This window comes from Schistocerca cancellata, chromosome 2 (genome assembly GCF_023864275.1).
Source record: "Schistocerca cancellata isolate TAMUIC-IGC-003103 chromosome 2, iqSchCanc2.1, whole genome shotgun sequence".
Classification (NCBI taxonomy): Eukaryota; Metazoa; Arthropoda; class Insecta; order Orthoptera; family Acrididae; genus Schistocerca; species Schistocerca cancellata.
This window is the reverse complement of record NC_064627.1, coordinates 395,719,725-395,745,367: the sequence shown is the minus strand read 5'-3', so window position 1 is coordinate 395,745,367 and position 25,643 is coordinate 395,719,725. Positions and strand designations below refer to the sequence as shown.

Sequence of the window (25,643 nt, the reverse complement as noted above, 5' to 3'; positions counted from 1 at the left end):
CTATATTCCTTGATTTGACACAGTGCCCCCCTGCAGACTGATAATGAAAGTCACAGCATAGGTAATAGATCCCACATATGGGAGTGGCTGAAAGACTTCTTAAATAAAGGATGCCAGTATGTTTTTCTCAATGGCAAGTGTTCATCAGAGGGTAGGGTGTCATTTGAAGTGCCCATGGGAAATGCGACAGTACTGCTCCTGTTCTCTGTATACATAAATGATCTGACAGATAGAATGAGCAGGAATCTTGTGATTGTTTGATGATTATGATGATGATGCTGTGGTGCATTAGATAGCATTGTCTTTAATTGATTGTTAGAGGATACAGGATCACTTGGACACAATTCTATTTGGAGTAATGAATGGCAGCTTGCTCTATATGTGGAAAAAATTTAAACTGATACCGATGAATAGGAAAAAAAATCATATAATATTGAAATACATTATTTATGGTGTTCTGCTTGACACAGAAATGTCAATTAAATATCTAAACATAACACTGGAAAGCAACACAAAATGGAACAAGCAGATAAGGTTGACAATAGAGAAGTCAAATTACGAATGTATATAATCGAATTCCAGCAAACACAGGATGTTAGTTTCCGAAGCATTGAAATTGAGATTGCAATGTGCTTTTGTAAGTCAATCATAGCTCATGTCATGTGATCTAACCAGCCAATGGCAGCAGATATTCATCGCGTTTACATGGGGCACCCAAAACTAGATTTTGTAAACCGATCTCCCAATACCACTTCTGGATGGTCATGTAAACACTTCAAAATCGATTCTGGAAATCAGCTTCTGGTTGTCGGTTTTCGAACTCCACAATCGATTTTCGCTTGCATGTAAATGCAGCCACTACTGAAACGTGCTTGGGCTGTCAGGTTTCCTCTTGTTTTTAAAAATATCAGCTAATATTGACAGAGTGGTTTTTGTACAGTGAAGTATAAGTAGAAATATTAAACTGAAGCTGTTTATACCTTGTCTAATTGAAGAGAAATAGTGATTGTGCTGACTAAATCATAAAGTATATATGCTGTTTTCCAGGCGCCGTAGTTAACTGGGCTAGCAAATCCACTTCAGACCTTAACATGTAAACACGACAGCGAAAAATGGTTCCTGAAATTCAGTTTCATCTTTCAGAATACGTGTCGCATGTAAATGTAGTGATTCAGAGCATAGGACACGTGATTTAGTCAGCCTATAGCAATATCACTATTAAGTAGCGCGGACACACAAATACGAAAAGTTAATGGTATCAATTAATACACATAGTGTAGCTACAAGAGAAGCTAAGTATTTGCATATAATATTTGTCTTTTTTGCATGTGTTACACTTTGATACATCACACTAATGTGCCAGTAAAATTTTAAGTAATGACGTAAATGTCTGGTCTTCTGGGCTCAAAATTTTTCTATGTGGCTGGCTCTCAAAGTGTTAAGCTTTAAATTAGAATCAAACGTTCTGTGACTTAAGAAAGTCAAAGCATTTTTGCACACATAACAACTCGTATTACGTAAAATGAAATGTATTTCGAAAGTAATGCTTTTCAAACCACCAGTCACAATATTTTCCTGCGACCTACAATAATTCATTTCAGTTGTCGTCCGAGAGCGCCAGAAAACGGTGTTACTGTGCCTGGGCAGCTACGATGACGTAGATAGTCCATATATTTGTACTTATACAGCATTAAGAGACCTTACATTACGCCATAAACAAAACAGGACATCAGAGAATACTCCATGAGCATCGGAATTTCATAAACCATAATAAAATGCATAATTTGACTTGAAGAGCACATCCGTATGTCCAGATTCACAAAGACATAGGCCAAAAGTTTAAACTTTTCAGTGTGATTTTTGGGATGCAAATTTTCTTGGAGTACCAGTACCTTATTATCTCATGTTTAATTCTTTATTATGGCATAATGCCATACGTCCCAAAAGATAATAATGTGCACTTTAAATACTGCACAACATTTGACAATAGCCAATAGTGTTTCCACTAAATTGACTCTCTCCGTGGAAAAGATTAATTAAAGCCAAATTTTTTTTTATCCAATCAACAAAAATAACTTCAGTGTTCTGCAAGGCAATTAATGCCTGACTGCCAAAAACATGGAAATAAAATAAAATCAGAAAACTTAAACTAATACCACATTTTAGCCTTCCATAATTATGTGAATGTAATTTAATTTGCTTTATAGCTACCGGCCACAGAAATCCGTTTTGTTTTCATTTTACTTGAGAGCTGTAAATCAAGAGGAAACAGTGAAATCACTAAAGGTAAATACGGTTCCTGTGAGACTATCCCCATCTCACTACAAATCGGACTTCTCTGTGCATATGTGAATCTGGCAGCTTGGGCGCGCTACAAAAATGTTTCCGGGTAGCATCTGTCTGCTTGTTGCTACTGCTGATACACCTCGTGTCTAGTTACCTTGGATACAACTAACAGCTGCACTTCAAGTAGCCAGAAGTGGGATAAGATACTGTTCATACGCAACTCAACTGCATATGCGTATAAGCCCGCTGGCAAACTACTCAAATGAACCCAATACAAGCGTTGTGATGTCACGCTCATCGGAAGTAGTTTCTTGTTACAAAATATTGCATAGTCTTCGTCCTAAAGCCTTTGATACATTTTGCTGTTGGCAGATGCCTGTATGTGTACTGTGTTTTGTTGCTGTAAATGGCACATTTCCATTGCAAGTTACGTTTTATTTATTTTTTCCTCGTTTATGTTTTATTGCTGCAGCATTATATTGCAGTAGCAGGCTAAAGTAAAATTCTTTGTTAGAGAACCAGTTCTTACCAGTCAAAATTACAAAAATTTAACTGAAAACTAAAACAAAGACAAATTCCTGGAATTCTAAAACACCCTCGTGTTTTTCCCGGATGAAAAGATTCCTAAGTTTTTCCCAGATATCCCGGTTGTCCCGGAGCGTTTATACCCTGGACAGGATCATGTAAAGAAAAGCTTTTGGTGATCAGAAAATCGGGATGATCTAGATGTTTTAAAAACATCCACTCCCTACCTGTGATTTATGAAAACAACGCAAAATCTAGGATGACATCCGATATTTTTGAGAACTGCTTGCACAACTGGGACTCAGATGAAATCAAAGAAATGAAAAATTATCCTCCTGGTCGATAACTTCCCAGCTCACCTAGTAGTCGACAATCTACAGTGCATCAAGCTTGTGTTTTTACCTCCAAACATCACTTCAGTTCTACAACCTATAGACCAGAGGTTTATAAAACTATTGAAACTGCAGTACAGAAAACATACAGTGATGAATATGTTTCAAAAAATCAAAGGAGGTGAAGAATCAGTTTTCAGCTTTCTTATAGCAATTTTAAAGATATCAGAAATGTGGGAAAATGTCACTCAAAAGACAATTGCCAACTGTTTTAAGCATGCAAGATTCAGAGATCTCTCTTCACCAAACAAGAATATTAAATTCCAAAATGTGTCACTTTTTCAAAGCACAGATGTGTAATAACAGTGTATTTGTTACTAATGTTTTGTTTGTTGGGTATTTTCAATGTGTAAGATACAGTGCATCACACCTGTACAACATTTTAAAAAGAAACAGGAGAAGGTGTAGGCCTTCATGTAATTTACATATAGAGTACTGCCTCTTAATTTTGGTACCCAAAATACTGTCAAGTGCACCCAACTCGATTAAGTCAACACAGGCATCAACATGCACCCCAGTACTGAGACAAAACTCCTTAATGGCACCAGTAAATGAGATGGATGGAAGGAAGGAAGGTCAGGGTTTAAATTCTCCCACCAAAGGATCATTATAAATGAAACATGCGGTGACTCTGGACACGATAGCAGGAAGGCAGTTGCACCCTTTTTAGAGAAAAAATTCTGGAATTTACCTTAGAGATTTACAAGAACAAAGGAAAATCTATGCTGTATGCCCAAAAGAGATTTCAGTCCTTTTCCTGCTTGATGCAAATCCATGTGCCACATCCACCAGTTGATAAAGGAGGATGTAATACTAAATGTGACCATACAATTACACTCTCTCTTCTAACCTTTCATAGCCACTTAGGAGATCTGTCTATCCCTATTCCTTAATGGTATTTGCAGCTACACCTCAGTTTCAGATGATTTATACAGTCAGAATACAAAACACAAAAACAATATTCACAAAAGCAAGAAACTGGATATCCCTCAAAATTCAAAAGAAAATTAAAATAACATCTTATCAGTCATACCTTCTACACATCACGCAGTTTTCTTGAGTCAAAGACTGATGACTGTTATTAACAACACAATCAGTAAAAAGGTCTACTGTAAAGGGCCTTCTATTATTACAGGATGCAGACAACTATTCTTATTTAACAATTACTAATAGAGTAATGTAAATATTAAACAGCAAGAAGTAAAATAAGTGGCAGTTAATACATATGATTAAGGAAACAGCAGTTTTTTTTTTTCAGACTAGCGGCTTTCCTACTAATTTTACTATCTCCATGAGTAACCTGTGTAAGAACTGAAGTAATACAACAATTTAATTGGACTTTTACTGTTATTGTGGTCCACAGAATCAGTCTGTATCTGGTATGGTAATGTACACTTGGTGTTTGCAATTCCACGAGGGTTCTCCTTCACTGAGGTATCTTGTATGTCCATTGAGATGTTGAATTTTGCCAAAACGTGAGCAGTCACTTCAAATATGGTCTTGGTAGCATCTTGAGGCAGTAGTGCAGCTTAGCATGGTGAGGCCCTGCTTCTAACAATGGGTGCTAGAGGGCATCTTTCTCATGCTGTTAGGCAACAAACACAGTATATAACACACTGTATTGTCATCTGATTGCCAGGAACCTAAGCATATTATGCGGTGAAGAAAGGTAAATTAAACCCTTATTGATATCTCTGAAGAAGTACAAGAGCAGTGAGCATTCAAACTTATTTCACAAATTTACAAAAAGCAATTTACAGAGAACTTGTACTGACTTAATGGAACGAGTTACAAGAGAGGTACAAATAAAAAACCTCCTTGTGAAAAATTTAGTGAATAAATATTATTCAGGTTGTAAATATGTATCTCATTAACATTATACGGGGTGGTACAAATAAAGTAGCCCAGACGATGGGTACAATTGGCCATGAATGCATGCACTTAACCACACCCCACGGTGTGCACACATTTACACCCGCCAGGTGATCCACACCAGTTCAGAGTGTAGTGCAACTGTGCAAGTGTGAGTGGAACAGTGCAAAGGGGATGATGGTACTCAAAGTGGAGCAGCGGGTGTTCGTTGTGGCCAGTTATGTGACAACAAAGTCATGGAAATGGTGTGGTCATTTCTTTGCTGAGAAGTTTTAATAGTGTGAAAGTGCCACCAAAGAGTGCTATACAACACTTAGTCCAAAAATGCCACCAAACAGGATCTGTTTTGAACAAGTTGAAAAACATTCTGAAACCATAAAAAGTGTGTCTGCAGTTCACCATAAAATGTTTCAGAGTCCTACCAAATCAACCTGATGCCTGTTGCACAAGACCGGCAGTTCACGTCAATCGTGCAGACAAATACTCCACCTAGACTTGCACACGCATCCCTACAGAGCGTCTATTCTTCATTCGTTAAAAACCAGCAGATGCTCCTCAATGCCTCCAGCTTTGTGAGTGGCTATTCACTGAGATATCAATGAATGGCTTGGAAAAGGATCTGTTCTTTACGCCTGATGAGGCCTGGTTTAATTTGAGAGGTTATGTCAACTCACAGAATCACTGGCTACGTGCAGCGGAGAATCTGCATAACTTCTACGAAACACCATTGCACGATCAAAAGGTTGGGGTTTAGTGTGCTGTGCCTGCACGTCTCGTTATTGGTTCCATCTTCTTTCAGACGCTGACTTCAGCACATTACATTGCCAACATTTCATCTTCAAACCATTTGTGGCAACATTAATGGAGGAGGAAAAGACCTACAGTTATTTCCAACAGAATGGAGCAATTGTCCACACTGCCACTCAAACACTGGAGCACATTTACACAATCTTCATGCCCGACAGAGTTGTTAGCAGAGGCTAGCAGACCATTCAGATCTGCGATTACTTTGTGTGGGGATCCCTCAGGTCTAAGGTGTATCACAACAACCTTCACAGTCTCCAAGAACTGCAGCAGAACATTTCGGATGAGACTGCAGTAATTCCAGCAGTCTAACTTCGATCTGCCTTCAGCAACTTGCTGACCACGGCCCAAAAGTGCCAGGAGATGAATACTGGTCACTTTCAACATTTGCTATAGTCACGTTAGTACTGTAATTCCTTTCTTCTGCTGTATTTCTTTGTAACCTGGAACTCTGTTCTCTGGACTACTTTTATTTACACCATTGTGTATAATACCATATTATATGCAACACTATGTTATCATACACTCCAGAGGCAGTGTAAAGGAAAAAGAGATTTGGAAGCATTTTGGTGCTCATTACCATTACTGTTTGAGCTTACTACTATTATCGTTATCACTCTACATACATTTTTTTGGTTCAAATATCACACTGTCATAGTTGTACCACATGCAGGAAGATAAATATATTCACATGGAAATAAAGGATAAATTTATATCAATTTATAATGCAATGAAAATCCAGCAGATAATTTCAGTACATATAAAAAAAAAGAATAAAATGTGATGCTTTGACAGTGTAATATTGTCAAACAAATGAAATTTTTGAAAGGAAACACAAAAAGGGAATTTATAAACATTGTGTTAAATGCATTTCACACATAAGTGTGTGCTTACACACCAATAACCTCAAAGTGTCTGAAATTTACATAGTGAATGAAACATAATTGGACATTTAAACTGTGTATTTCATTTAGTATAAGGTAAGACCACAAACCAAATGATCCTCAATGGCAACATACCAGTCACTATCATCGCCATATTCATTACATAAGTCATCTGGTTCACTGTTCATGTCTGATGGTATTTCATCAGTTCTCTCTCCACTCTCCTCAACATTTTTCTGCTGGAAATTGACAAGAGACTCACTGTCATCCTCGCCTGCATTTCTTCCTGCCGATCTCAATTTTTCATCATATAACCTAGCTTTATTCTCTAAGCATTTCCTGCAAGGAAAAAACAACAGACAAATAGTTTTTGTAGTTTCAAGAAATTATAACAAGCAATGCACCAATACGTTTACATTTTAGTATTATTAACTTGTTATAAGAATAACAACAAAGTTAACTTCACATAAGAAATTACTATAGAAATAGCAAGCAACTAAATAAGCTTGAATCAATTATTTATTAATGGCTTGATAAAATTTACTCAATTAAGTAATTGCTTTGGCAGTGAAGTTTGAGAGCTCTGAGATAAGGGAAATTACTACTTTTCTATTTTGACAATCATACACAGCAGTGTATTGGATTTTTGTGTGATACCAACGTCTGATTGCCACGCCTTAAAAATAAGAGTTATTGGTATTAACACCTGCATGTATTAAAGCCAGTGTTTATAGAAGTTATCCATTTGCTTACCCATGACATTTAACAGATTTCTTCTCAGCCAATCAGACACAAACATGAACTGTAATTTATCAGTCTCATAATATACATTTATTAATCATGTGATTAGGGTGTAGGAGACACATTACAAATGAATTCACTGATATAAAATTATATACCCAATGAAACTCAGAAGTATTTAAAAATACAGTTATTACTGAAAATGAAGAGCAAAGTTTACATATGGATAATGATGAATTACATCTTGCTAAATATCATCAGTTTATGTTTCATGATCCCCTTCACTGAACAGTAATTTTTCTGTAGCAGAGAATCATGTAACTTTTTTTTCGAGTGGACTTGGTTTTAAATTCAGAACATTGCCATCTTTTAGCCTGCTGTAAATTTTCACTCCCCTTGCTGTGTTTGAAGAGGAAATGTTTGATCACCACACAGATTCACAAATGAGTGATATCGATATTATCTGCCCATGTACTAAAAATCATTAAGACTACCTTAAGGGGCTCCGGAAAGGCTCAAAATCATGAAAAGTTCAATTTTTACTTTTTTGCGTTTTCTGAATCTGCAGACTATTACCTTTTAATAGATATATAATTTATTCAATTCCGAAGACTACAACTATTTTTAAATTTTTTTAAAATGTGTTCTACATGGGCGTGACCCACTGTGGCGCTGTTAAACTGCTGTCAATATATATATCACTGGTGTGATTGTCGATTGTTTCATGTTTATTTACTCTGTCGTTATCTCGAAAATATTCCTAATTAATTCTGTTTCTTGAGTCTCTGTTTTGTTGAAGTATAATAATGAGTAAAAGTAAAGTTATTAGAAATACACAAAGTGTCGACGAAATGAAGAAGGCTGTTTGGGCTCTTTTTTTTCATACTTCTTCAACCGATGAAAATCCCCAACATAGCTTGTGTCCCAAAGAAGAAGACACTTGGTGTAAATATAACAAAGGATTGCTAACTGGTGAAGTGTACACTCATAAGCATAGTCTGCCTCATGCAATAATGGAGGTGATAAAACCTATTTTCAGAGACTTAGCAGCACCTGAACTGTTGAAAAAGTGTATTCACGGAAAAACTCAAAACCCCAATGAAAGTGTAAATAGTGTTATATGGTTGAGAATCCCCAAGACTGTATTTGTTGGAATAGAAACACTTCACTTTGGTGTGTATGATGCTGTTGCGACTTTCAATGATGGCAACATTGTAAGGTGCAAGGTATTTAGAAACATGGCAATGAAGATAGGTTCTAACATGGTACGAGCGATGCTTGCTTTAGACAAGGAACGCCTTCGGGCTGCAGACAGGGCTGTAAAGAGTCTAGAAATACAAGCAAGAGTAAACAGAAGGAGGAACAAGAGGAAGCTGGAGGAGGAGTTTGCAGAGGATGAAGATAATCCATCCTATGGACCTGGAATGCACTAAAAAGTTAATCCAATCTTTGTCGCTCGATTCCCAAAACTTTTATTTTCTCATACTAATTACATGTTTTCTAAGGATCTTCCAAACATATTTGTTTCAAACTTTCAGTAAATGTTACACAGTACCTTCTGCATAATTTAACACAGCCTTTTTCCAAAAAACTGTATATTTTTGAATATATAAATAAAAAATTGCAAAAAAATGTTGTGAATTTTCATTACAATTGAAAAAAAATCATCTTTAATAACTGAACTAAAATTTTGTAAAATCCCTGTGTTAAGTTGTAGCTCATATTCCAATAAATAATCTGTAAAAAGTTCAACTTCCTACCTCAAATACTTTGTGAGGAAAGATGTAATTTATAAGCGTTATTTTAACATTGCAAGTATAGGGCGTTCCGGAGCCCCTTAAGCGAACATGATATCAGGCCCTGACAGAATTCCAGTTAGACTTTACATTGAAAATTCCACAGAAATAGCTCCTTTTGTAGCTTGCATTTATCAATAATCTGTTTTGCAATGATTAGTTCTGTGTGACTGGGAAAGAACGCAGGTCACTCCTGTTTACAAAAAGGATAAATGATCACAAACCAATATCACTGATGTCCATCTGTTGCAAGATCCTACAACAAATTCTAAGCTCAAACATTACGACAAATTTCTCTCAGAGAATCAGCAAAGATTAAGGAAACACCGTTAACGCAAAATACAGTTTCCTTCATTCATATACAACATCTTGCAAGCAACAGATGCAAGAGTACAGACAGATTTATGAGAGGCATTTGACACTGTACCACATCGTAACTACTAGCCAACATATGATCATACACAGTACGATCACAGATACGTGACTGCCACAATGAATATTTGTCTAACAGAACACAATACATTATAAGGGATGGTGAATGTTCTACAGGAATAAAAGCAACACTGGCTGTTTCCCAAGGACCTCTAATGTTTCTGGCATCCGTAAACAAATTATCAGATAGGATCAGCAGCACGTGCACTGATGATGCTGTTGTCTACAGAACAGCACTGTTGTTGGAAGATCATAAGGAAATGTGGAGAGCAGCAATGAATGCTTGCTCACAAAGTTGTTCACTACAGAAAAATGTTGTTGTTGGATAATTGTAAGGAAATGCAGAAATACGTTATCACAATTTCCACTTGGTGGGATGATTGGCAGCTCACTTTAAATGCGGATAAAAGCAAGATGTTGGCTACAATAATGATAAAAACACTGACAGTATTCAGTTACAAGGTTAGAGACCATATAGAGCATGTCATTCTGTAAAAGTAATAATAAAAATTTATATTAAAAGGGGAAATTGTGTAAAATCAGTATTAAAGCATGAGAACGGAAGGCAGATTTGTTGGAAGGGTTCTCTGACAGTGTTGTACATCTGTAAAGGAAACTGCATGTACAACACTAGTGTGAGCAGTTTTATAGTGTTGTTCCAGTGTTTGGAGTCCTTATCAAGTAGACATGACAACACATATCACACAGTTTCAGACACATACTGCTAGGATCATGTCAGATCGGTACAGCCACAAGAAAGTGTAACACAAACGCTAAGGGGAGTATGGGTGTCCTTGGGAGAAAGAGACCATATTTTTCAGAGAATTGCTGGTGGGTAAATTTAAAGAAACTGCCTTCAGAGAAGAAAAGTGCAGCCATCATGTTTCCACCATCTGACACGGGGACCACAAGAACAAGAAATCAGAACATGTACATACCGTATTTACTAGAATCTAAGCCGCACTTTTTTTCCGGTTTTTGTAATCCAAAAAACCGCCTGCGGCTTGGAATCGAGTGTAAAGTAAGCGGAAGTTCTGAAAAATGTTGGTAGGTGCCGCCACAACTAACTTCTGCCGTCGAATATACGTAGCGCTATACAGGCATGTTTTGCAGGCACAATGATAAATACTGGCGCCAAAACCTCTGCGTCAGTAAACGAATTAAAATAAATAAAAAAAAGATAGAAGACGAGCTTTTTTCTCTGCCCCGAGTTTCGACCACTGCATTTTCATACATTATCCAACGAAGTAAATAAAAATTCCGTATTGTTCATCTTCGAATGTAGCAGCATTTCAGTGTACTACGAAAATCCGACTGGCAAGACTGACTGGGATCACATGCAGTATTCTCTTCACCATAAGAATAATACGAATATAAACATTTTGCCATGTATTATTTCATGTTTGCTGCTATCTCATTTAAATCCTGTCTGCCTAATAAACTATGAAAATAGAGTGAGACAACAGCAAACGCGGAAGAATATACATATCATGTCATGTTTATATCTGTATTATTCTTATGCCTAATAGTGATACAGTCAGAAATGAAGCACGGCAATTGACTAGATTTTTAAATCTAAGATGACTCTAATTTCTGTGCAGAATGTAATGTACTAAAGAGGCGTCTGCAAAGATTTTCAAACAGAGAAAAATTTTTGCTAAACTCTTGTTCAGAACATTTTCTATCATACGCAGTCTATTACTTAGCTCTTGTTGATCATTATCAAAGAAAGCAGCAGTGTAAGTAACAACAAATAGCAGTCTCTTGCCATTGTTTTGCTAATGAGACGATTTCTCTCTCTCTTTTCTTTTTTTAATTGTAAGTGGTGGTAGTGTGCACAGAAGCAAGCCATGCCGCGAGCGGCGACAGGCCGTAAACACTCATTATCAGAATGTGACAAACAATGCATGACACAGTACAATAATGCATTTTCAGCTTAGAGTGACGTAAACACCTATAACAAAAAGAACGGCACTTATCAGATCAAAGAAAAATAAGCAATCAATTCAAACCAGACGAAGCACAGGAGAAAGGTAGGGTACCCGTATAAATACGGACGGAGCACCTGACGCATAGTAATGGCTACCTGGTAAAGCTTAACTGCTAAGCTTACGACTCGAACCAAACTACTGTAGCTGCATCATCATTCATTCGACCTAAATTGTGTCTCATATTACAATGGACCTACTTTGTTTTGATTTGGAGGTGCGGCCTAAAACTTTTCTCTCCCCTTGAATTTCAAGTCTCAAATTTCAGGTGCGGCTTAGATTCGAGATTTTTTTTTCCCTTGATTTCGAGTCTCATTTTTCATGTGTGGCTTAGATTTGAGTAAATACGGTAGGCATTCAGATATCATTTTTTGCTTGCTCAATATATGAATGGAGTAGGACAGAAAAACAATAATACTGGCATGAAGTGCCACCCTCCATTCATGGTATAGTGGCTTGAGGAGTACATATTTAAATGGAGGTGTAAGCGGTAGACGTGTTTTATTGAACTTAATGCCATTGTCACATCACAGATGTTTCCTGCACTTTACTGTTCTTGTCTAATGATCTGCTAAACTTGTCAACTGACTTACTTATGAATCTACACTGATTTTTCCTTGCTGGAAAGTAAACTGATTATTTGAGTGTCTCCCTTCATCCTCAAAACAGTTGGACCCATGGAGTCTGTGTGAGCTGCCCCTCCCTTTTAACTCCCAAACTACCCCTCTCTCCTCCTTGAGGAAGGAACTAGAAGTTCCAGAAGCTAGGATAGTGTGTCTATCAGTTGGCAGTACTACAATTCTCCTGAAGATAAAGTCTAGTTATAAAAGAGAAGGTGAGCACTTCGTCAGCAAAATTTTAACTTGTGATGAAACTTTGGTTCACTATTATGAGCCAGAATCAAAACGACAGAGCATGGAGTGGAAGCACACCAACTCACCTGTCAAGAAAAAATTCAAAACCCAAGCATCAGCAGGAAAAGCCATTTTGACGGTGTTTTGGGATGCTGAAGGTCAAGTTTTTTGTGATTATCTCAAAGAGCAGCATACAATGAACAGCCAATACTACTTGGATGTGCTTTTAAACACAGTGAAGTCCACAGTGAAGTCAGCCATGAGAGAGAGATGTCGTGGATCTCAAAGGAGAGGTGTGATTCTCTAGCAAGACAATGTATGTCCTCATATTGCTCAACTAACCCATGAAACCATCGACAAAATGGGCTGGGAAGTACTGCCTCATCCCCCTTGCAGTCCTGATTTAGCACCTAGTGATTTCCATTAGTTTGGTGCACTGAAGGAGGCATTATGTGGGAAGAAATTCCAGAACAAAGAGGACGGGAAAAAGTTTGTGGGGAATTGGTTCAAACATAAAGGTAAAGAGTTCTTTGCAGCCAAAATAAAAAAGCTTGTAGACCATTGGAAGAAGTGCATAAATGTTCAAGGGGATTATGTTGAAAAGTAGATAAAATACTATTCTGTAAAAATAAACTCTTTTTTTCTCCAGACCAATTTCTCTCTTTAATTATTGAATGACCCTCGTAACTGGAAAAGCAACTTCAAAATATATGGTTTTGTACCCTACATAGTTGTCATTGGCAGTCTTCAAGCTTTTTGTAATTTAATTTAAATAGTGTTACTGCACCAAATAATAATAATAATAATAATAATAATAATAATAATAATAATAATAATCACCTTTTTGATAAGTTTATGTACGAAACGTTTTACAGACACCATGTTTAGTTAATACCAAAATTTATTTAAGTCAAAAGGGACTGATGAATACAAAAATTAAAAAACAAATTATTTTTTGAATTTTCAAAAATTAATTTGTCAGAAGAAAGACATAGACAAGAAATAAGGAAAACATGAGTAAGATGGAGAAGGATGTAAAAGCTACTACAGCTCCAATAAGAGGAGACAGTGGTAATATTAGTTTTGAGTTAGTGGAGAAGAATTGCATGTTTCAGTTCAAGATTTACTGATTGCATATTACTTTTCAGAACTTTAGTCTTTTACTGTGACTACAATAAACTTGAAACCAATATAAATGGTACACCATTCATAGAGTAATTTCTTACAAAAAGAGGCTAGTCACATATATTACAATTTGCTGGTGTTTAAAAAGCAACCAAATGTGAAACGATAACACACAGGACAGAATATTATGTAGTTACTGAACTACTTTTTACTTACAGTACGGGAAACATCAGTAGCAGTAATACAAAAATGCACTGAAAACAGATGGTATTCATTCAGAATAAATAAATATGAAATATGGATCATCCAGAGATCTCTTCTAAAATTAAATAAAAATTGACAGAACACAGAAAAAAAACAATAGTTTCATTAATAAAAGATACTGTTCTTTCTTATGGCACAAGAAGACCACAAAAGAAAGATATCACACATACATTCTTCAATACTCACGTGTTCAACTAATAAACTGTCTACTGAGTAGTTGAGAAGACAACTACAAAAGCTGCCCAAGAACTATTTACTAACACAAAATTTTACGATCTAGATGATAATATAACTAGATGAATTAAAAAGTTATATGCTCTGAAGTTACCCATATAAAAGTGATTCAACAAATAAGCACATGACAAATAAGCATATGACATTAACAAAATGGTTCAAATGGCTCTGAGCACTATGGGACTTAACTTCTGAGGTCATCAGTCCCCTAGAACTTAGAACTACTTAAACCTAACTAACCTACATGTGGTGTCACCGCCCGACACCACACTTGCAAGGTGGTAGCCTTTAAATCGGCCGCGGTCCGTTAGTATACGTCGGACCCGCGTGTCGCCACTATCAGTGATTGCAGACCGAAGGCTGCCACACGGCAGGTCTAGAGAGACTTCCTAGCACTCGCCCCAGTTGTATAGCTGACTTTGCTAGCGATGGTTCACTGCCTACTTACGTTCTCATTTGCGAGACGATAGTTTAGCATAGCCTTCAGCTATGTCATTTGCTACGACCTAGCAAGGTGCCATTATCAGTTACTATTGATATTGTGAATCATGTACCGTCAAAACCGACGTTCATCATTAATGGATTAAAGTTAAGTATTCCACCAGCTACGTCCGTTTTTCTAAATTCTAATTTCCTTGTCCTGTTCCAGACCTCACGCCATCCTGCGTGAGCTAAAACGCGTGCCTTTCGGCCTCCTCTAGTAACACGGTGTTGGCTCTCCTGCCAACCACAACACTAAGGACATCACACACACCCATGCCCGAGGCAGGATTCGAACCTGCAACCGCAGTGGTCGTGCAGTTCCAGACTATGACATTAACACCTACATAAAAATGTACATAATACCGATAAGCACCATACTTAAAATTATTGTTGTAAATTGTAATACATACGCTGCAAATTAAAACATCACGTGACCTACTGTCTCACCCTACTTCGCAAGTATACATTCTGTGCGTGATGCAATTAACTGGGATGAAATAAAAATTGAAATCAAATCAATGGTAGTCCTTTGCACCAGTGCATGATTTTGTACTGGCAATCTATGCGTGTTATCAGGATCACTTCATATACACTATCTAGTCACATTAATGTGGGTTACCTGTCAAATGCCTGAATAACCATTTTTTGCAGCACAGACCACTGTGAGACGTGCAAGAAGAGAGTCAATGAGGTTCTGGAAGATAGCAACAGGGAAGTGGATCCATGTCAACTCCAGCACTGTGACCAGCTGCATTAGGTTTCTAGGTTGAGGATCCACAGTATGAATAGCAGATCACCGTGGTCCCACAGATTCTCCACTGGGTTTTAATCTGGGAAGTTTGGTGGCCACGGGAGTGTGGAAAACTCATCCCCCCCATGTTCTTCAAACCCCATACGTACATTGCAAGCTGTATGTCATGTTGCATTTTCCTGCTTGTAGAAAAACAAACTGCATGTAGAGGTGGATGTGGTGTGGTACCCAAACACAGAGGCAAGTATTACTTGGGTTGATCGATTGTGCCTTCCAGAATGACGAGAACACCCAGGGAATCTCACGAAAACATTCCTCAGCTCATAATGCTCCTTCAATTGTTGCAGGGTGTTTGCTTTACGATGTTTCACATTGTACACAGCAAGGCCCAGCTGTTCGGTGGACTCTAAAACGTGATTCACCTGAAAAGGTCACTTGTCGCGACTCAGTGGATGTCCGTCTGCGGTACTGACACAAATTCTAGCCTTCATTGTTGATGAACAGCAGTCAGAATGGGTGTCTGAACCAGAAGCCTGCTGCATAGACAAATATGTAGCAATGTTCGCTGAATGGTTGTTGAACACATGCTGTTGGTAATCCCAAGCGTTATCTTAGCAGTCAGTTGTTCATCGGTTGCACATCTGCACACATCTCCATAGCCACTGTCTGTCCCTGTCTTCCACGGCCTGTAGTGCACCACAGTTGCCTTGGCACCGGTTTTGGATAGCACCATTTTTCCATGCACGGTAAATTTCAACCACAGTGGCACGTGAACAGTTTACAAACAGTCGTTTCTGAATTACTTGAAAGTATGCTTCCACCCTTGACCCAAAAGAAAATGATCATGTCCATTTGGACATCAGATAATTTGCTGCATTTCCACACTATGACAACAACTGCACTGTTTCCTGCATCCCCCAACATGCTTTATATACCCTCCACTGCAAGTGCTGCCACCTACTGTCTGTGAGAAGTTATTGCAAGTCGACATCTAACATCGGTGGTGGTCGCATTAATGTGATTGGACCACGTACAATATAAAATGCCTTGCACATGCAGTCAAGTGTACATTGGAACTACTAAAAGAAGTATCAAACCCAGATAACTTTTCTATTCAGATTCTAAAGTTCCGCAACTTATTGCTGTTTGTTTCCTGAGATCCCTGTTACTGTCTACTTAGCTAAACTTCATGTGGCAAGATACAGGCAAGAGTCAGCATGCTGTACCTCATTTACTTGAGAACTGTGCTATACTTCAGCAGAGGTTTGCTCGAAGCAGTCACAAGTCATACAATGCCAGAGTGCTCCTTAATCTCATAACTGGGGATCAATACAAATTTGCCTGCTGATAAAGTACTCTTAATGCTGATTCTATAATGAATTTCTCAAGGCAGAATCAAAACTAATATCTCGTTTATAAAAGTGAAACAAATTTATTATAATGGTGCAAAATAAAGAGGTAGAAGGATAAATCATTGATATTCCATACAAATGAGATCTCTGTCTCTAATGCTTTTCCTGTCAAATAATCGTTTTGTGGCTCCAATATTTCACAATTACCAACACATTTCTTTTTCTTTTAAAGTATATTTTCTTAAACTATTGTTTCCACAAAAATTCTTTAATAGCTATAGCTTCATAACTTCATGATATTTGATGGAGCCTTCAAAACTGATTTTATCCATTCAGTACCATAAATCATTGCAATAATTAAGAAAGCATTACATGGCCGGTACCTAATTCGCTTATTGAGGGGAAAAACAAATCAGATGCCATCACAACAATGAACACAAGTGCTGACAACTATGCGCCAATGTGACTTTAACAGTCCTCCTTGCACATAATTGCTACAAAAAAATTACATGATACGAGACAAATATTCTCAAAAAATAAAAGAAGAGAGATGTGGATGGAAAATGCATTATGAAAATTTAAAAGTTTTATGTGGCATAAAATATTCAAAAGTACCGAGATTTTATTAGCAGCTCTGTATCATCAGTTTCTTCAACATCTTTGATAAATGATTTTTCTGAAACAGTCTCATCACTTTTTTGTGGTTTGTTCAATGACTTCAGTTTCTTTCTTGGGACGTGTACTTGTTCTGCTTTTGTTAGTAAGCATTCTTCTTTCTTTCTTATGAGCTCCGATTTCAGGCTGCTCAACTGCAAGAAATTAAAAACATACATATAAAACATTTTTCTTTAAAAACTATGGAAGAACATAACTGTCTGAATGACTGTTGAAACAACTTTGCTGTTATTGTACATAGAGCATATCCTGGAGGAAAAAGAAAAAGATTGAAAAAGGATTGTCAGTTTGCTATTTAGATTTGAAAAAAAAAAACCACTAAAAATTAATGACTCATCTACACAACAACTGTATTCATTACAACAAACTTTCTTAAACACTAAACATACACCAAGTTCATATATAAATTTTTAAAGTTTTAAGTGTCTAGACTCTTCAGCACAAGTTTTGAATATTGGCCACTACCCATCAACATGAACACCTCATTAGATGCAGCAATTGATGAACCCATATGAGTTAGCCGTGTACAGGGAGTGACAGCATATTTACAGTATTTGTATATTCACCTTCAGGCAGACCAGGGGATGCCAGTTATTACTATGTTTTCATATGAGCATGAATGAATCCTTCAGCTGCACCTAAAGGAGTTGCTTTATCTGCTATTGATTTTGGCCCTACAATGAGTTAGATTTACTGTATTCTGTACAAACATGACAAAAATGTGTTTACTGTACTCAGGGGGCTGAAGATGGTGCATTATAGCACCAAAAACAATCACAAATAAAGCAAGACCTTTAAACACAGCAGAAGCATTCATTCATACTAAGACAAAAACAAAGTATATGTACAGTGTTGTGTGCAGCATCTACAGTCCTTTGAATACAATACCTGCAAAGGGAGAAGGTGACAGAAATGAAAGGAGATAGAAATTCAACACCAGAAAGGTTTCTCCATTGTGAAAGCAGTGATGTTATTTTGAACCTGTTACTCAAATGCCTCCAATTTTCAGCACTGTGGCATCATCACATGTTGTTACCATGGAAAGTAAGTAACTGGTTCAACATTACTATCAACCATTGTGGTGCCGCTATTCAGATGGCACTGATCTACGGGCATATCCTCTGACTGATCCTGGCATATAAGTCAGCACAGGACCAGTCTGTTCCTCTTTCGTGTGTGTGCTGATGTGAACAGTAGAGTGAGCATGGAGAACCTAATTGCTTTGGCTACAGTGTTATTCAGGTGGACACCATGGCAGACAGAGTGTTGGTATGGACTGGACTGGACTTTGCTTGGAATTTGGACTTATGACACAGTGTGTGTGTGTGTGTGTGTGTGTGTGTGTGTGTGTGTGTTCGTGCATGTGCGCATGTGTGTCTATCGTTGCAAACAAACTCTTGTAGTGTGACTAGATCATCTTTTTACAAAAGTTGTGAAAACTCAGGACATGAGATGCACAAAAACTGAAGCTTGAATGATTTTGTAATTACACAAGAGTGCGCATTTTTTACACATAGCACTTCTCCCATTGGCATGCAACATGCCACAGGTGCAGCACAAATGAACACTTGTAAGAGTTACACTTTAGCAGTCGTAATTATGGAAGAGTGGTAAGTGTGTGATAAATCTACAGAAGTACAGGCTTCTCAGGACAAAACCTCAGAAAATGCTGTAAAAAACTCTGTGAAGTTACTTTTGGAGACAGGTGTTTCTGTCAGCTTTGCAGGCAGCCAAGACAAAGTTGTGGAATTATGGATACCATCATAAGCTCTTCCTAGGGAAATTGCAGTTTTACATACAACAAAGTCACACAGCCAGTAAACTTTGTTGGGGTAGCTGGACAATGTTATTGGGATAATGTCTTATCATACTTTTGGGTTTTTAATTACTAAAATGAAAAAAGGACTAGCACAAGTGTTCTTTCAGACAACTGCCAGTAACAGACTTGCGTTTCAACCTCTCAGCCAATTGATTCGAAGAAGTAGAAGATTGTGTTGCAGCCGCTACCTGCAAGGAAATGATTTCCAACACCACACCCAATGCACACTGTAGTGTCCTAGTACGAAGAGCCACCACAATTCAAGGCTGCAGCCCATTGGAATGGCTACATGGTCTCCCATCACTTCACCCTCTTGGACATTTCGCATCCGCTGCCGCTGCACGTCTTTGCCAAGGCCTCTCCTTTCCAGGAGGGTACTGTGATGTGAGCCCACGAGCTCAGATGCTACCCATCCTGGATCTGTGGGATGATCTCCATCTGCCACAGTTCCATGAAGTGTCCCATGACATCTGCCCAGGAACTTCTGTGGCACCACCAACATCAACCTTACATCTGTCATATAGTCAGCAGCTGCCAGTCTCCCCGATCCAGGGAGGAATCACATTTTTCCACTAGTAATGCCCCAGTATAATGCCACTGATGCCATGCCTATCCTTCGGGATACAAGCAGTTCTTTCCATTACAAACTGCTGACACAGGATGCCTTCAGCACCTTGCTGACCACACTACCATGTTGACCAATAGGGTTTGTGGGAGAGGAGTCACATGTGTGATCTTGCATTCCAGCCTTCAGCCAGAGTGGACAGCTCCTGCCATTTGCCCCTAGCCCTGCTCACCAGGAGCAACTCTACACAGGAGTAACTTTAGGTATGCACCATGGAAGTGCATTGGGGCCCTTGTTGTTCATGTAGTATATTAATGACCTTGTGGACAATATTAATAATAACCTCAGAATTTTTGCTGATGACGCAGTTCTCTATAGTGGAGTACTGTCTGAAAGAAGCTGCATATATATTCAGTTAGATCTTGACAATATTTTACAGTGGTGCAAAGATTGGCAACTTGTTTTAAATGTTCAGAAAGGTAAAATTGTGCACTTCACAAAATGAAAAGACAATAGTATCCTATATTACATCAATCAATCACAGGTGGAATCAGCCAAGTTCTACAAATAAATGGGTGTAACACTTTGGAGGGATATGAAATGGAATGACCACAGAGGCTTGGTTGTGAGCAAAGTAGGTGGTAGATTTCAGTTTATTGGTAGAATATTGGTAAAATGCAATCAGTATGCAAAGGAGATTGTGTACAAATTACTCTTGTGACCATTCTGAATACTGCTCAAGTGTGTATGACCTGTACCAAATAGGATTAATAGGGGATACTGAATGTATACAGAGAAGAGAAGCACAAATGGTCACATATATGTTTGACCTGTGGGAGATTGTCACAGAGATGCTGAAGAAACAGAACCGGCAGACTCTACTTACAAACTTTCAAGAACTAGCTTTAAATGATAATTCTGAGAATGTACTACAACCCCTACTTATCAGATATAAGGTACTGTGAGGACAAGATTAGATTAATTATGGCATGCCTACGCTCCCCCCCCCCCCCCCCCCCACACACACAACACACACACAGAGAGAGAGAGAGAGAGAGAGAGAGAGAGAGAGAGAGAGAGAGAATCATTCTTCCCACACTCACGTGGATGGAATGGGAAGAAACCCTAATAACTGGTACACGGGGGTATACCCACTGCCATGCACTTCACAGTGGTTTGCAGAGTATACATGTAGATGTTGAACAGGAGAAAAAATAACTTTCCACAATTCACCTTTGTTATAAGATATACAATCCATAGGCTGAGGCCACTTGCAAAGGACTGGTGCACATGCCTCTACCATCACTCACATGTCAAATTTATTTGCAGTAATCATTCTAATCACTTTATCAGGATATTTTTTTCCTTAATATGTCACAGTAATCAATTTCCAAGGTTCACAGTCTGAAAAAACTTGCACAAAGTCATTAACGTCACTGCTCTTTTGAAGCTCAGGAATATCACAGCCTAATTCATCTCACTCATCTACAGAGTAAATTTCATGTATTCTTTGTCTCTTTTTTGATTTCATCTATTTCTGTGTACTGCACAATTGTTTCTGCAATCACTAAATGATGCATGTTAGACAGTCTGAAAAGGTTGCTGGACTTAATTCTGGACACATCTGACATTGTCAGCCACTGCTTACATGGAATCTGATCATTTTCAAGTACTTATTCTGTATTAGTCAAAAGAACTGAGATATCTTTTATTTCTTCTTTTGCACAGTCAAGGAATTCCTGTGGATTAGACACTGTGTACAGACGAGACTTTATACATGTCCAAACCTTTCTTTTAACACTCCCATGAACTTCTCCTTTTGATGGAATGTTGGAGAAAAGGACCAGTGGAGCTATGCACGAAAGTCTTGCTTTGAATAACATAATAAGCTCATGATAAATTTATTTTTACACTGCTTCATCAGAGGAGACAAAGACTATTTTTAGTTCATGCAGTTTTTCTTTCAGCTCATGTATTGTATTGTGCAAGAAGGTCGAGAGCACATACTTGTCATGTGCAATATAATTCACTAATTATTGCAAAAGATTGTACTCCTACATCAGTCTGAAGACGCGCAGTGAAGATAATCACTTGTTTGTAACATCGATGTGCTGATTGTATTTCATCCTGGGAAAACAACAAGCATTTTTCTGCAAAATCTATCTGAAGAAAACATTCTGTTGCACTGGTATTCAGCTTTATCTTCTTGAATTCTGCAGCTTGGATTTTTTAAAGTGTTTCTTGAATACTGGAAACTGATCTTAAATTTCAGAAATCATTTCATGCACAGGACCACTTTCTTTTGAAATTACTGGCTGTTTATTTCCCCCCTTTCACTACTTCCATTGCACAGACTGAGTTGTGTCAACATCTTCAGGGAGAAACTGATAAAGATCCGAGATGTTATCAAAATTACCACAATGTCCTCCTAACAAACAGGACTCTTTCTCCATGTCACAACAACCAAGAGGAAGCAAGTCTTCCCCAACTAGGAAAATTTATGCACACAATATTTACAGCCTCTAGCAGATAAATAAAGTTAGCGTGATATCGGAAAACTCACACATTACATGGAGTATCTGAAACAGGCAGTGCATACTTGGAACGAAGCTGCTAAAGGAGAGACCTCTTCATGCCAATTCCTAATTCTTGTTTAAAGATGCCATATGCCTCTTTAACAGTTACCAGCATATACCATAGCCTACATCTTCTGGCGAAACCCACATTTCCCTGTTTCAAAGTTCATTACAGACTTTATCTTGTTTTCCTGATGACTGTACACCAATATTATTTTTAAGATAAATATCACAAATCATCTGCTTTATTTCTTCAGTGATCCTGGGCTTCTCATGTTCAATTTCTTTGACAACTGGTTCTGAAAACAGTTTATTTGCTAATTCTGGCACGTGATTATGGAATACTTTTTTCAGAATTACTCTCTTTTTTGTAGGACTTATTGGTAATTGATTCTATCATTTTCACAGCCTTCCTCAGGCTCTGAGGATACTTACAGGATCCTAAGCATAAATCAGGTGAGGTAGTCTTTCAAGTGAACTTTTATGTTTTCCTAGCCTTTCTTTCTCCCTTTCCCTTTTCAAAGTTTACTTGTTCTTTAACAGAGTCTGTTTTTCTTTAATTCTTGTTGTTTTGTTTCTTTCTCTGTCCTTTTTCAAATATTCACTTTGCCTCCTCTGATTTCAGACATGATGATACTATTTTGATCTTGCATTGTCCTCCATTTTCTTCACTTAAATAATTCTATATGTTATGCCTTAGGGGTTATGTTTTACATTACTTATCTGGTATAAATTTTCCCACCTGCCACAACATTTTTTTCATTATAAACAATTTCTGCCAAAATGTACTTTACACAGTGCAGTCTGGAGCAATAGAGTTTCATATTTCACTCATAGGCTCCATTACTCATGGAATGCCTGACTGGTCTCGGATTTGGCAGGCTGGAAGCTCCTGTAGCCTACTGTCCAGCTATCCTCATTTATGTTCTCCTGTATGATTTCAACCAAATTTCAGGATGGTTCCTTCATAAAGACCGTAGCTGACCATCAGTCTTATTCTTATTAAACAAATTTAAATACTCACATGTCTGAATATGTAGCTCACGTCGTTATGTCTTAAGTCAACAAAACTTATATCATTGTAAAATTATTCTTGGGTGAATAAATTACTAACATTAACTAAGTATCTGAAGTAATAAAATGTCAAAATTATCAAGACATGAAGGCGACATTGCACAATCTCCACTTTCCTCTCCTTTCTCCCACCCCGCCTTCTCCCTCTTTCTATATTTCTTTTTGCTCTTCCCTCTGTGCTTCTTTCATCTCATAGTGTCGTAACGGAGTCACCTGTCCAAAGACCCACCTCTTTCCCACTACCCCATCTTTACATCATTTCCTTTACCCTCCCTACCTCCATCAGCTCAATACAACCACACACAAATATAAATAACACACAAAATATTTAACTCCAGCAACAAAATGTAACTAACAGGAGGAGCGTGGGAAGCAGGGTGTTTTTGGAGGGGGCAAACTAAACATGAAACTATAAATTAACAACACATTCCAACACAAATACTAACTCAAAAATCAAGGGCACAAAATTATCAGCAATCAATAAAATAAAGAAATGTAAAAACCAAAACCACTGGCATCACAAAATTCGCTTGACCTCACTCCACTGCACTTAAATTAAACTAAATGTATATATTTGACTTCTTTCCAAGTCCTTGGGGCCACTGCCCATGGGATCCATGGAGTACAATGTGTGACTGGAACAGAATGATATGAATGAACACACATAATTCATTTAGGTTTTCGCACCTATCTTAGGGAAAGGTTGCTGTAGCTTACCTGCAATGCCTGAAAAGTAGTAATAACATCATAAAACAAATAGCTGTAGTTCACTAACACGTTAACACAACACAGATTGATAGTATCCTCATCTTGTTAAACAAAATATGAACAACCAACTAAAAATATTAATAATGAATGTGGCGCGTCCTGTATCTAGGCACCAGGGCAGGCGTCAATACCAGGAAGTAAATAAATTATAACGGCTTCTTGAAGCGTTGTCCACTTCCAGGCAGGAGATCTCTGCCAACCGTTTTGTATGATGGTGCCAATGCTCTTTCATAGGTTTCAACGTGAGATCTAAATGCTAATACCCAATGACAATGAGATATGTCACACAGTAATTTTTCCTCGATCTCATTATTTAAAAACCAACCACATGAACAATAATTTATCGTTTGACATTCTTTTGCGTAAGATGTGATTTATGCATAAATATCAATATCGAAATTTTATACTTACAGCTGACTGTTTCACCTCAATTTTCCTGCTTCCATCCATCGCAAGAAGCTACCTCTACGTCACTTTCAAGGCAAAGAGACAATCACTATTCAAGCGTTCACAAGACACTATCTTCTGACAAATACATGTTCCAATCATTACACCAGTTTGTAACTTTCGAGGTAAGATTTTGCAATACGATGAACTACATCGTTGTATTTCTGTAGAAAATTACATATAACACTAGTGTTCTGAGATCCTGTAAAGCCTGACACACACAACACACGTTTGTTTTTGTTTACATACAACAATCACGCCAAAGATACACTCTCTCGCAACTCGACGAAGTCGACGCCAAAGAGATAATTTCGCCAGAGAGTAGCATTTCTGAGCGAAACATTCATGGAGGTAAGAACAGATTACCTCCATGGAAACATTTATGGAAGTTTACCTTCTTTCGGCTGCGGCGCTAGCGGTACAGCAAGACTATACCTGCTATCTTGCCTACTTTTGTTGCAGCTGACAAGTGTAGCGCGAGCGATGGAATGGGCTGAAAAGCATGTAATGTTGCTCATAAAAGATATAGATATCATACGTACTTCTGTGATCCAAGAGATACACACAAAAATGCCGAAGGATTAAAAAAAAGAAAGAATGACATGCAGAAAACTGCTGACTCACTCAATAGTGTGAATAAATGTTTCTTAAATGCATTTACTTAAAATTTGTTCTTTTTGTTTGCCTGTTTGTTCCACGTGATCCGTGGAGGATTTACAAAAGGTGTTCGCCCCGAAGCAGAGTCTCGCGGTGCGGGTCGCTTCAGCAGATAGAGTCGCGGTTGTCACCGGTGAGAACATTGCTCCAGCAGTGTCTTGGACTTTTGTATTCATTGTTGATGAATTAGGATGAATTGAGGCTCAAACTGTTAACATGTACAACATTCGTGAGATAGCTCTGTTGTGCGAGAAAATAAAAACGACCGGTTATATCGTT

General features: G+C 37.9%; 1 protein-coding gene across 1 annotated transcript in view; it reads right to left on the bottom strand.

Moving 5' to 3' along the window:
• The window catches only part of LOC126161818 (coiled-coil domain-containing protein 174), a 64,399-nt gene extending 39,425 nt beyond the window's left edge, over positions 1-24,974 (bottom strand). Inside the window, exons 1-3 of the mRNA XM_049917918.1 lie at positions 24,672-24,974; positions 17,399-17,592; positions 6,899-7,102 (exon numbers count right to left, since the gene is read on the bottom strand). Of these exons, the coding sequence (XP_049773875.1) occupies positions 6,899-7,102; positions 17,399-17,592; positions 24,672-24,710 (437 nt within the window). The 5' untranslated portion in view covers positions 24,711-24,974. The remainder of the gene's footprint in view (positions 1-6,898; positions 7,103-17,398; positions 17,593-24,671) is intronic.
• Positions 24,975-25,643: the final 669 nt, after the last annotated feature.